The sequence below is a fragment of the Panthera pardus genome, unplaced genomic scaffold, assembly GCF_024362965.1.
Source record: "Panthera pardus isolate Hobbes unplaced genomic scaffold, ASM2436296v1 HiC_scaffold_17, whole genome shotgun sequence".
Lineage (NCBI taxonomy): Eukaryota > Metazoa > Chordata > Mammalia > Carnivora > Felidae > Panthera > Panthera pardus.
In genome coordinates, this window is record NW_026526732.1 from 117614202 (window position 1) to 117627571 (window position 13370).

At 43.4% G+C, this 13370-nt stretch overlaps 1 protein-coding gene across 11 annotated transcripts in view; it reads left to right on the top strand.

Moving 5' to 3' along the window:
- Window positions 1-13370, top strand: part of KIF13A (kinesin family member 13A) — a 215679-nt gene that overhangs the window by 172440 nt on the left and 29869 nt on the right. For 8 of the 11 annotated variants that reach the window (XM_053904861.1, XM_053904863.1, XM_053904864.1 and 5 more), the window contains 8 exons: window positions 655-795; window positions 1682-1831; window positions 3250-3411; window positions 4131-4304; window positions 6547-6698; window positions 7231-7363; window positions 7551-7697; window positions 12024-12062. In XM_053904861.1, the coding sequence (XP_053760836.1) occupies window positions 655-795; window positions 1682-1831; window positions 3250-3411; window positions 4131-4304; window positions 6547-6698; window positions 7231-7363; window positions 7551-7697; window positions 12024-12062 (1098 nt within the window). The remainder of the gene's footprint in view (window positions 1-654; window positions 796-1681; window positions 1832-3249; window positions 3412-4130; window positions 4305-6546; window positions 6699-7230; window positions 7364-7550; window positions 7698-12023; window positions 12063-13370) is intronic. The other 3 variants (XM_053904862.1, XM_053904867.1, XM_053904871.1) reach the window with 1 other exon arrangement.

Consider the following 13370-nt stretch of genomic DNA (forward strand, 5'->3'; position numbering starts at 1 on the left):
GAAATATTCATAAAGAGGGGCGCCTGGGTGGCTCAGTCAGTCAAGCATCTGACTTCTGCTCAGGTCATGATCTCACAGTTCATGAGTTTGAGCCACACATTAGGCTTGCTGCTATCAGAAAAGAACCCGCTTCATATTTTCTGCCCCTCCCCCCTCTCAAAAATAAATAAACATTAAAAAAATTCATAAAGATCATGTGCTTTTTATACAAGGATGCTTATCATAATGGCCTTTATAATAGCAAAAATTTAAAATAGTCATGATGTCGAACAATAGAATAATTGATCAAACCAGTGTGCATCCATAAAATAGATTTCTATCTTTCCATTAAAAATTGTGTCTATGAAGAATATTTAATAGCACAAGAAGGTGATCATAAGATAAAAACTGTGGAGGGAGGATCGGGATAGGAAATTTAGTTTTGTTTGTTTCTGATTATGATAAAAAAAAAAAACATGCACGGGTATACCTATAGAAAATGGAAAATAAGCAAGAATATTCCATCTGTGGTAGAATTTCATCTTCTTTCTGTATATGTTTTTTTCACACTTGCTGCTTTCTAATAGTATATATTGCTGTAACAATCTAAGAAGTCATAACAAGACTTCATTTGGTTTCATTTGATTTGTTGTTTTTGTTTCCTTCATTCTGCAGAGAGGAGCAATCGTGAGTGAGCCAGCTATCCAAGTGCGGAGGAAAGGAAAGAGCACCCAAGTTTGGACCATCGAGAAGCTGGAGAATAAATTAATTGATATGAGAGACCTTTATCAAGAATGGAAGGAAAAAATTCCTGAGGTAAAAGAGACAAAATGGAAAGGAGATTGGGCCATGTTGAAAGCACAGAGTGTAAGTGATTTCACCATCAGAACGCACACATGCATGGCGGTGAATTTCTGTAGTCAAGCTTTGGACATCGATATTAGAAAAGTAATGTTGGGACACCTGCATGGCTCAGTCAGTTAAGCCTCCAACTCTTGATCTCAGGATCATGAGTTTGAACCCTGTGTTGGGCTCCATGCCCAGCATGGAGCCTACTTTTAAAAAAGGCAGGGCAGGGTGGGGGAAGAAAAGGAATGTAGAAGTGATCTTGAAAAAACTTCTAAGTTAGATGTTGGATCAGTCATAAAACATGTGATCCCCACACGGACAGAAACTAAATGAAGAGAACACATAACATGTTCTTATTTGGCTGCATTTTTGCTACATTCCAGGTGATATGAAATGGAACAAAGTAAGTCCGTGCTGTTTTGTCAGTGTTGTGACAAATCCACACGGATGGAGCCAGGTTGGATTTTGTATTCATTAGCATATGTTCTGGCTCCCCTAGCTGTGATAATGGCTGGGGAGATTACGAAGAATAATTTTAGAAAGCACAATCCATTTTTTGGATGCTAGTAATGGAAAAGACGACTCGGTGAAGGAAATGAGACAAAGCACAGGGAATGGAATGAAAAAGGCTATATGTGGGGTGTGATAGGGAAGACGAGGGTGTAATTGAGCAAGAGCCCCTCCCATATGCTACTTTTATTTATGTGACATGATGGTAATTTTTACTTCTTTTTAATTTCTCTGGATGAATGCTTTCTTCTTAAATCATTTTTAGGTGCTAGTTTTAAATAATATTATTCAAGTTGATATTTTGTTTCTTACTGGCTCCCCACCTGCCTACCCTACCCATCAGGCAAAGCGTCTCTATGGGAAACGAGGTGACCCTTTCTATGAAGCCCAAGAGAATCACAACCTAATTGGCGTGGCTAATGTGTTCTTGGAGTGTCTCTTCTATGATGTGAAACTTCAGTATGCAGTTCCTATCATCAGCCAGCAGGGGGAGGTAAGGACAAGCCAGCCTGGGAGGAACTTGACCGAAGTGGAAGGGGGGGTGTGTGTGTGTGTGTGTGTGTATCTGATTTAAGTGATGCTCTTGAGGCAGATCTAGGGTGAATAGTCAGGATCATACTCTTTCTTCTCTACTAATATCAATAGAAACTCTCAAGATTAAATCATGGTTTTAAAAGATATTCATACCCATTTTTTAAATTTATGGTTCACAAGTTTTTTTGATTTTTGTTTTAATCAAATTAGAAATCTTTTGGAAACCAGCTTCCGCTCTGTTGCCATGTTCATCTCTCTTTTAATCTCTTACCTTTGTGATACATCCGAGTTCCTTCTCGGCCCCTATGTGGTCTTCACCAGATACAGCTTGGGAGCAAGTTGTAAATAAATAAACTTAGAAAAATAAATAAAAATGTGTTGATTCTCAAAAAATATTGAAAGAAAGCTTGAGAACCCGCCTTACCTTCGAACTGATTTCTCCCATTTCCCCTTTCCCCCTCCTCTAACGGATTCGTCCATATTGGTCTCACTTGTCCAACGCCATCAGCTAATTTCTCTCAGGTGCTTGGTGCCAGTGCCAGTTGCCGTGTGGAGGTTGGGTCCGTGCTACTTTTACAGTGGAGCCTCACGATTTAAGACGATGGCAGCACTGTCCCCTTCATGACTCCAGCCTTTGCAGCCTTGACCTGTGTCATGAAACATAACTTGGGCTAGTTGTAGCACTCTGAGGGAGCAAATTCTTGTCCTTTAATTCAGTTCTGTGCCAACAAATGTAAGAGAGGCACCACTAAACTAGCACCTCTCCAGAGAACCACCAGGATGTTGAAGAAATTGTAAGCCTTTGTGGTTCCTCCTGGGATAGGTCTCACTCCCCCTGCTCCAATGTGAGTTACCCACCCATTGAAGAGAGCAGACGCTCCGTGAGCCTGGTGACCACGTCTTTTGGCTTACTGCCATAAATGCAGTGCTTAGTAGCACAGTTCGGGGCATGCAGTCGATTCCTGGGTGAAGTTGTCTCATAACAACCCGCACGTGTATCTCTACTGCTTGTTTCGGTATTCCAACTGGGCAGGGACTAGATCAGATGAACGAATATACGAACATGGAAAATAGACGACTCCAGGTAGGATATGATAGCTGTCTTTACTCTGTTCCTGGGCTGCCTGGAAAGGATAAGAGTGAAGCTGACTCCAGAAGGCAAGTGGCAGAGAAGCAAATTTGGCTCAGAGTCAGGCAGGGTGACTGCAGGGGGTGAGAGATGGACTGGACCGGCTGTGGAAGGGGTGAGTTTCCCGTGGCAGTACTGGCGGGGGCCGCTCACCTGCTCACCCGGGAGGTGGCTGCATGCTCTCTGTCCAAGGTCAGGTTCCCCGCTGGATGCCTATTAACCCGCAGGCGCTCTGGTTCCTGCCGCAGGTTGCAGGGCGCCTCCATGTGGAAGTCATGCGAATTACAGGGGCCGTCCCGGAGCGCGTGGTGGAGGACGACTCTTCTGAGAACTCCAGCGAAGGTGGAAGCCTCGAGGTCACGGACATCAGCGGGGAGACTGTTCACCGAGTCAAGAAGCTGACTTGCCGGGTGAGGGGACGATGAGATGGACGGGTGCAGAGGAATGACCTTGTTCATGCCAAACAGTTCTGTTTTTCATAGAGCAGAGTAAACGTTAACCTTCCTAACAGTAAATACAACGATGGGCAGTACTTTCTCCAGAAGTATAGCACCCTTTCTGGTGACGCTTGATGAGATTTGAAAAGTCCATGTGTATTGGGGGCACCTGGGTGGCTCGGTCCGTTAAGCATCCGACTCTGGATTTCGGCTTAGGTCATGATCTCACGGTTGGTGGGATTGAGCCCCACGTTGGGCTCTACGCTGACAGCTCGGAGCCTGCTTGGGTTTCTCTCTCTCCCTCCCTGCCCCTCCCCCACTCCCTCAAAATAAATAAATAAACTTAAGAACATTAAAAAATAAAAGTCCATGTATATCTGGCATGCGGGGGGGTATGTATTGTTCAGTGAATCCTGCTTTTCCAATAAAGGTTGCATCAAAAACTCAGTCACTAGGAAAATGTTGGAGGTGTGTGCCTTTGCCAGTTTACACACGGTAGTTGTGGTACTCTGGTACGGATTTGTTGTAGGCGGAACCCTTGATGAAAGGATGCCAGATATTTTCAGATACCGAATGGATAACCGATTTATGTAGCTCTTAAATTTGAAGAGCTCTTACATTTGAAGCAGTGCACAGTTTAATGTTTCTTTATGGGAGTTATATTGCCTTTTTTTTTTTTTATATCTCTTCAGGTAAAAATTAAAGAGGCAACCGGGCTGCCCTTAAGCCTCTCAAATTTTGTCTTCTGTCAATACACATTCTGGGACCAGTGTGAATCCACAGTGGCTGCCCCAGTGGTGGACCCCGAGGTGCCTTCCCCCCAGTCCAGGGATGCCCAGTACACTGTGACGTTCTCTCACTGTAAGGTATGGGCACCATGAGGAAACGAGCTACACGGGAGGCAATGGACCTGGGTGCGGTTCAATACGTAGAAGTTTCCCCGTAAGAATGTTTAGTAAATGTAATATGTGTCTTGGACTTTTTAACCTCAAAATGTATTTCGGTACAAATTCCAATAATTTAAAAGTATTTAAAATAAAATCTGAAAGGCCTCTACCTGAAATCTTACACCCTATGCCCTACAACTTTTATATGTGTGTGGTCAACACATGTTCACACAAAAACGGGCATAGATACACTCTTACCATCATGCACACATAACTTCTTTAAAAAGTTTTTTACAAAAACTGTGGTCATATTATACATGTTGCAGAATTGCACCTTTTAATTTAATTTTGTTTTGTTTTATTTTATTTATTTTTTAAGTAGGCTTTACACCCAGCATGGAGCCCAGTGCAGGGCTTAAACTCACAACCCAGAGATCAAGACCTGAGCTGAGATTAAGAGTCAGACGCTTAACTAACTGAGCCACCCAGATGCCTCCCACTTCATTATTTTAATTTATGTGAACTTCTCAACATGCAAGTTGCTGTAGATATTTTTAATTCTTTTGAATATGGAATAGCCTTTTGTTTTTGTTTTTGTTTTTTTTAATGGCATAGTGTTTTAAGCATAGCATTTCCAATGTGGCATATGAGTTTTTAAAGAAAATGTAAATGGACAAGGTGAATTTTTGGTGACTGTTGGCTATTCCCATCTTGTGCATCACCTACCCCTCCTGGCTTTCACATCAGACTGCCAACAGGTTGTTTTTGACAGACACACTCTCTTCTGTGTAATTTTGTTTTTCCTTGCACAATCCTTAACAAATACTCCAAACCCCTTCCTTTGGAAATTGTGCATTTTCTTTCTGGTTCTATACCTATCAAATTTCACATAAGTAAAGACTGTCAGGTCTTTCTTTTTCTGAAAATAAATGGCCCACTTTTTTTTCCACCTGTATTCACCCAAGTCTGTTTCTGAAAACCCATATTAATTATTTTTTTTGTTATTTGTGTCTGAATACTCTTAAATATTCCCCATCTTTCTTTGGATCCACAAAGCTATTCATGTAGGAGGATGAAACCTGAATTTTAAGTACATTCTGGTTAACAACTGGTTTGAGAAACACTAGTCTCAGGGACCTTGGATTCACTGTGTGACCTTGGGGTTTTTTTCATAAATAAAATGTGTAGGTTGGGGTGCCTAAGTGGCTCATTTGGTTGAGCGTCTGACTCTTTATTTCAGCCCAGGTGATGATCCTAGGGTCATGGGATTGAGCCGCAAGTTGGGTTCCACACTGAGCATGGATCCTGCTTGGAATTCTTGCTGTCTCTCTCTCTCTCTCCTTCTGCCCCTCCCTCACTCACACACACATGTATTCTCTCTCTCTCTCTCTCTCTCTGTCTCTGTCTCTTAAAAAAAGAAAAAGAAAGAAAGGAAACCTATGTTTGAAAAAAAAATAAAATGTGTAGATTGTACTAATTGATCGTTAGTTTGTTTTCCTTGTAAAATTCTGGTTCTGTCTCCAAATAAACTAGATAAGAAGGTCAGTAGTAGAACATTAAGTCAGTATAGCACAGGTCTTTCTAGAAAGTAGGGCCACAGGGTTGTCTTCACCTGAGATTTCACTGAGTTGTTGCTGGAAAGAAGCATGGCTTGGTCCCTTGCCTGCCACAGCATTCAGGGTGATCTACCTCTCAGCCCACTCGGCATTCATTCCCTCACGCTCCTCTGTCTGCATTTTATGATGAGGAATCAGAGCAGGAGAGTTTGAGAGCAAGAGCACAGACCCATGAAAATAATCATACGAAATTTAATTCTGTTCTTAGTCTCCCACGCCATCGCAAGAAGCAATGTTCTTTTTTTATGATGTGCTGATTAGTCCAAGGCGGCAGGAGGTCAAGTGGTCCTTCAGAACCCAGAATGAACCCGGTGTAAGGAAGCAAGGATTCACTTCTGCATCTCACAAGCTCTATGACATGGGACAGGTTGCTTTCTTCAGTGTCCGCATTGCCTAAAGAAAGAAATTGCATTAAATCACCTCTTCCTGCCCCTTCCAGAACTAATGTTCTGGTTCTTGAAAACCGCACAGGTGGTTTTAAGGTTGGGATCAGACTAACAACCTCCAAAGTGAATCTCTATGAGGCTAAAAGGCAAAATGGAAATTTCACCCAATTGCTTTATGCGTGATCCTTGTCACTCTTTCCTTGCTTCCGTTTATCCCAGGACTACGTGGTGACCGTGACAGAAGAGCTCCTGGAGTTCCTGTCAGATGGAGCCCTGGCCATTGAGGTGTGGGGCCACCGCTGTGCTGGGAACGGCAGCTCCATCTGGGAAGTCGACTCTCTTCATGCGAAGACAAGAACGTTGCATGACAGGTTTGTACTTGGCTGAGCTGGGTGCAGGGTCAAGGCTGGCACTAACACGGAGGCTAAGAGCAGGGGTCCCCAGGCCTGTGTCCTCCTTTGTGAAATGGGAACGATAAAAGGGACTAGCAGTCATTGAAGACATTCAATGTGGGGAAAGGCAAATCCTTTTGAGAAACAGGACTAAAACAGCTGTGTTCCTACCTGGGGAAATAAAACCAGCCTTGGGGGCGCCTGGGTGGCACAGCTGGTTAAGCATCCGAATCCTGATTTCAGCTCAAGTCATGATCTCACGGTTCATGAGTTCGAGCCCCGAGTCAGGAGCCTGCTTGGGATTCTGTCTCTATGCCCCTCCCCTGCTCATGCTCTCTCTCTTTCTCAAAATAAATAAATAAAACTAAAAAGAAAAAAAAGAAAATCTATATGACATACATAGCACAGTGCCCAGCCTATAGAAAGTGCTCAGTGGATGGTGACTCTTTTCCTGTTATTCATAACGTCCCTGGGCAGTGACACCGTTGTTCATGGGAATGTGATTTTGCAGGTGGAATGAGGTAACTCGAAGAGTAGAAATGTGGATTTCCATATTGGAATTGAACGAGCTAGGGGAATACGCTGCAGTGGAACTCCACCAGGCCAAAGATGTCAACACAGGGGGCATCTTTCAACTCAGACAGGTACCCGGCTTGTTTTTGTCTGTTTCATGTGTCCTTTTTCGTCCCACTCGTAACACACCGTTTCTGGGAGTTTTCTAATTATCTGCCTCTGTGTTCCCCGTTCCTCTTCCCTCCATCCCTCACCGTTCCCATCCCTGGTGCCCACTGCTGCATCGCGCCCCTCCCATCCCACCCCCGACCTCTGCAGGGTCATTCCCGGAGGGTACAAGTCACCGTGAAACCGGTGCAGCATTCAGGGACACTACCACTCATGGTGGAAGCCATCTTGTCTGTGTCCATTGGCTGTGTCACTGCCCGGTCCACCAAGCTGCAGAGAGGGCTGGACAGTTACCAGGTAAGACAAGCCGAGCTGAAGCGGTATTTAACGAAGATTGGTTCATGAAGAACTAAGGCAGTCGGTGATGGAGACCTTTGAGGAATGTGACAGAACTCCTTGCCTTGACCTTATGTCTGCACCCTTCCCCTCACATTTGCATCCTTTTTACTAGACTTAAAATACTATATTGGTTTTGTGTTGATTAATAATAATTTTATTTATAAGCACACGTATGAATGCTATCTTACTCATTTACTTTAGGTGGATTTTATATCTGGCCCCAGTTATGTTATGTCGGGTATTTGGCATGGCTGCCTGGCCTGATCCACTTTTGTTACTATAAAATCGCCCCATGCATAGGCATAATTAAACAGTTCTTTGAAAGCCTTCTTTTTTTTTCTTTATTTAAATTAAAAGTTGTCTTCACAGTCGTTTTTGTCCATTAAATCCCCCCTTACTAAATCTTCTGTTCTCTTTTTTAAAAATTAAAAGATAGGAGGGCCCCTGGCTGGCTTTGTTGGGGGAGCATGCAACTCTTGATCTTTGGATCATGAGTTCGAGCCCCACCTTGGGTATAGAGATTACTTCTAAAAATAAATTTAAGGGGCGCCTGGGTGGCTCAGTCAGTTAAGCCTCTGACTTTGGCTCAGGTTACGATCTCACAGTTCATGAGTTTGAGCCCCACATCAGGCCCTGTGCTGACAGCTCAGGGCCTGGAACCTGTTTTGGATTCTGTGTCTCCCTCTGTCTCTGCTCCTCCCCGGCTTGTACTCTGTCTCTCTCTCTCTCTCTCAAAAATAAACAAACATAAAAAAAAGATTTAAAAAATAAATTTAAAAATAAATATTTATAAAAAGTAAAAGATGTGAACATCTAAGAATTGGTCTCCTTACTACCAATCACAGCTCTCATCACTCCTTGAGAACAAACTTTCAGATCAGGAAATTGCCCCCAGTGGCCTGAGAGAAGGCCTGTGCTTCACTCAGTCTGCAGTTTACAGGCGGGTATGAATTAGGAACTGGAAGAAGCCACCCGTGCAACTCTGGCTTCCTGTGAGCCACATGTGACTGGGAGCACTCCCTGTTGTAACAGAAGAAAACGTTTCTCTGTGGGGTCTGGGCAGAAGCCGCCCATCTGGAGAATGATCCACCTTTCATCTCAGCTTCCTTCAGCTCCCTGGCTGGCATTCAGGCGGAGACTTCTCTGAAAGCTCAAAGGAACATTGGCCGGGGGCCTGGGTGGTTCAGTCGGTTAAGCGTCTGACTCTTGATTTCGGCTCAGGTGATGATCTTACTGTTTGTGAGTTTGAGCCCCATGTCGGATTCTGCACTGACAGTTCAGAGCCTGCTTCAGATCCTCTGGCCCCCTCTCTCTGCCCCTCCCCCACTCACTCTCTGTCTCTCCCTCTCTCAAAAATAAATAAACATTAAAAAACCTCTTTATAGGGGCGCCTGGGTGGCTCAGTCGGTTAAGCGTCCGACTTTGGCTCAGGTCATGATCTCACGTTCCCTGAGTTCGAGCCCCGCGTCGGGCTCTGTGCTGACAGCTCAGAGCCTGGAGCCTGCTTCGGATTCTTTGTCTCCCTCTCTCTCTGACCCTCCCCCGTTCATGCTCTGTCTCTCTCTGTCTCAAAAATAAATAAACATTAAAAACAATTAAAAAAAAAAAACTCTTTATAAAAACATAAAATAGAAAAGGAACATTGGTTTGGACGACTAGGCCTTAAGGAAGGCAAAGCTTTGTCAGACATCGCCTTCCCTTTCCCAAGCCAAAATTGCCCCTGATTGTCAGAGCCAGGGAGACTATGGAAGAAGGCATAAGGACAGTCTGCTGTTTGAGGGGAGCCTTCTCCCCCAGACTTTTCCTCATGTGTGGTGTAGGAAACTGGGTGTAGATTCTTGTCCCAGCTCAGTCCCTCCCTCAGGCCATCAAATTTGGGGGTGGCTACAGGGTGTGGTAGAAAGGTCACTGGCCTGGAGTGGGGGGATGTGGATTCTTAAGTCTAGCTTGGCCTTCTTGGTCACCTTGTTGAAGTAACACAAACTTCCAGTTCCTTTTTTGTCTTCTCCAGAAATATGAAGTAGGCCTAATAATTCCCTGGGATCCCCGTCTGTCGTAAAGGCTTAGTAGTAAAGGCTTAATAAATCTCTGATCTTAGATAAAACATTGAATCTGTGTCCTAAATCATGACCTATAAAATAGGGGGTCATCAGTTGACTGAAGGTTCCTATTTGAGAAACCTCGTAAGCATTGATTATTTGCACTTTTAATATATCTCTAGTGGGGCTCCTGGGTGGCTCAGTCGGTTGAGCATCTGACTTCCCCTCAGGTCATGATCTCACAGTTTGTGAGTTCAAGTCCCACATCAGGCCCTGAGCTGACAGGGCGGAGCCTGCTTGGGATTCTCTCTCCCTCCTTCCCTCTCTCCTCCCCCCCCCCCACACTTTCTCTCTCAAAATAAATAAATAAACTTTTTAAAAAATGATAAATTCAAGCTACATGTACTTTATTCATTAATGTGAAGAAGTAAGTCAAGAAAAATTACTTCGGGGGTATCTGGCTGGCTCAGTCAGTAGAGCACATGACTCTTAATCTCGGAGTTGTGGGTTTGAGCCCCATATTGGGTGTAGAGATTACTTAAAAAATAAAATCTTTTAAAAAAAAGTAAAAAGATGGGGCTCCTGGGTGGCTCAGTTGGTTAAGCATCCGACTTCGGCTCAGGTCACGATCTCGCGGTTTATGAGTTCAAGCCCCACATCAGGCTCTGTGCTGACAGCTCAGAGCCTGGAGCCTGTTTCAGATTCTGTGTCTTCCTCTCTTTCTGACCCTCCCCCGTTCATGCTCTGTCTCTCTCTGTCTCAAAAATAAATAAATGTTAAAAAAAAAAAAAAGTAAAAAGAAAAATTACTTCAGTATTAGGCATGCATTTAATAAGTTAGTTATTCAAATGATAATGATGGGTACCAAACTAAAACAAGAGTGGATTTTTCAGTCTTTGCAGAGAATATGTTTAACTATATTTTTAAAGCATTTTCTTACAAATGTTCATTTATTTTTGAGAGAGAGAGTGTTAAGCAGAGGAGGGGTAGAGAAAGAGGGGGACAGACGACCAGAAGCAGACTCTTGCTGACAGCAGCGAGCCCCATGTGAGGCTTGAACTCATGAAGAGCTCACAAACCGTGAGATCATGACCTGAGCTGAAGTGGGATGCTTAAGTGACTGAGCCACCCAGGTGCCCCTAAAGCACTTTTTAAAATCAGCATATTTGGAAGTATACTTAGATATGAGAATAATGTAATTATATTTTTAAAGCTCTTGAACAAAAACACTTTGTCTTTTTAAGACTAGACCACTTCACTGCCTGTTCGAATATTAACCCTCCAATAGCCATAGAAAAACCAAACAAGATTGTTACATGGCCCAGCATTCACTTTCAGTAGAATCTGCCTCCATGTAGGCTATTCTCTACAAATGGAAGTTTCTTTATTCTTGTGTCTAAGGAAAACTGTCTCAACTAAGTCCTAATTAATTTTCAACATGGTGATTTTGTTTTGCCCAATGTTTTTGCCAAAATTGTTTATGAAGTTACTGTAAACTATTGCCATGGGTTTAGGACAGTTCTGAATTTTAGGACAGTTCCAATTTTTCTGATTGGTGTGATGCTAATATATCCAGTAGTGGATGACAATGGATCCATATATTCAATATGGCGGACTGTGCTCTTGTTGCAGTAGTACAATGCAGAACTTTGTATGTGAATGGCCTTTAGGCTCCCAGTGGGCTTTCCCCTGTCATGATTTCCTTAGTGCATGTGGTGTGGTGCAGGGAAAAGGGCACTGAGTGGGGAAATTAGCAGCTTGGCTCCCAGTCCTGACTCTGCCACTATTTGGCAGATTTAACCTTGGGTTAAATCATTTCATCCCTCAGGACCCTGACTGCCTCATGGTTAAACTATGAGGTGAAGGAATAGTCTAGTTTTGCCATTTTGTCTTTCTAAGCCTGGTCCAGATCTCAAGTAGCCCACCCCGCGATGTATATCCACCATTCACGTAACAGTAGAGTAAGGCCTGGCTCAATTATGTTGGTTCTTATTCCCATGAGAGAGTTCTTGTTTTTTAAATGACTGTTTTCTTTATTAAAAGCAAACCAAACCAAACTCAAGTTCGTCATTGTAGATGAGTGAATTAAATCCACTAAACCTTTCTTGCAATTCATGTAAATGTTTTATTATGCTGGTGTTCTATGTGTTGTCCATTGTAATGCGTGTGCTACGCTTAAAGAATTATTTGTATGCTGTTTGAGAAACAAAATGCATGTCCTTTGTGTTTATTTTTTTCCTACCAGAGAGATGATGAGGATGGTGATGATATGGATAGTTATCAGGTATTACTGCTGCTGTCGATCTGTGGCATGGGGCACAGCTACTGCTAATTGCCGGCATCCGCCAAGCAGAGGGCAGGGAGGAGGAAGGAGGACCATCGAGCAAGACTATGGCAGTGTTTCACTCGCTTTGGATTTGCTTTAAGCATAATCAGGGATACAATACTCTCTCTATAGATTTCTCTGTCCGTTCAAAATGTATGACCAGAATACCGCATTGCCGCTATGCCATCTTGAATGAGCCTGTAAAGACTTTCTACGCAAGCCCATCATTGCTGTATTAAATTAATGACTTTACAACTTGTACAATTATGCATTCATAATCTTTGAGTAGAGTCTTGTCTTTTCTCCTCACCTCCAAGAGAGTAGTATTGTTCTAATACGCCATTTTAGTTTAAAAGTCTCTTGCCAGATAGGAAATTGCAAAACATTTTCTGCACGTAGTTTAGTTTTATTTTGCCAGTTTTCCTCTTGCGTTAGGACCAAGCTTAATTATCCATAACTTAGAGAATTGAAATCTCAGCTTTTTCTTCTGGAAGTTTAGCGGGGGAGGACTGTACCTCTGAACTTGTACCCAGTCAGCAGTGGCTGGTCTGCTGTCGTGGAACATGGCATGATAGTAACAGGCCAGGCAGCAAGTCAAGAATGAGCTTTTCTGGGTTTGGTCCCCAGTCTTTGTGGTGATTCTCCGTAGTTTCCCGGTGAGCCTTCCTGTATGTAAACTGTGGGTACATTGTAGGTAAAGCCTCAGAGGTCCTCTGTGTCTGCTCTTACTGTCGTGTCTTAAGGGTTAGACTGGAATTAAGCAAGTCAGAGAGCATTTTGAGTCGAATTGGTGGATTTCTTGCCCTCAGAACTCTACTAAGAAAGAAAACAAACAAACAAAGACAGACTTTGCGAGGAAATACCAGTATCCCCTTGGACCTCGGCGACGCTGTTAACTAACGTGCTGCTGCTGTCTGTGTGCTTCCTGCCACGTTGTTCACGGGGAAGTCCAACAGCTGCTTCTGGGAGTCCTTAAAGCATGGCTGATGCATGTTGGGTGTTTGCATGGGAGACTTTTGGTTAGCCTTATGGTAGTGGTCAGAGGTGAAATGTTGGCAGCAAGTTTGAAAGGTTCTCTGCTCATCCCTTCTTTGCATTTCAGAAACTATATGTCATGAGGCCATTGAACTATGAACTATGAGGATGTCTGGTTTTTTTGCATTTCCATTTGCTGTTACATGGTTTGGGCTCTGTTCATGGTGTCTCTGCTTGGAATCACACATCTTTCAAACAAGTAGCTCCAATTTAAACACACACGTAGACACA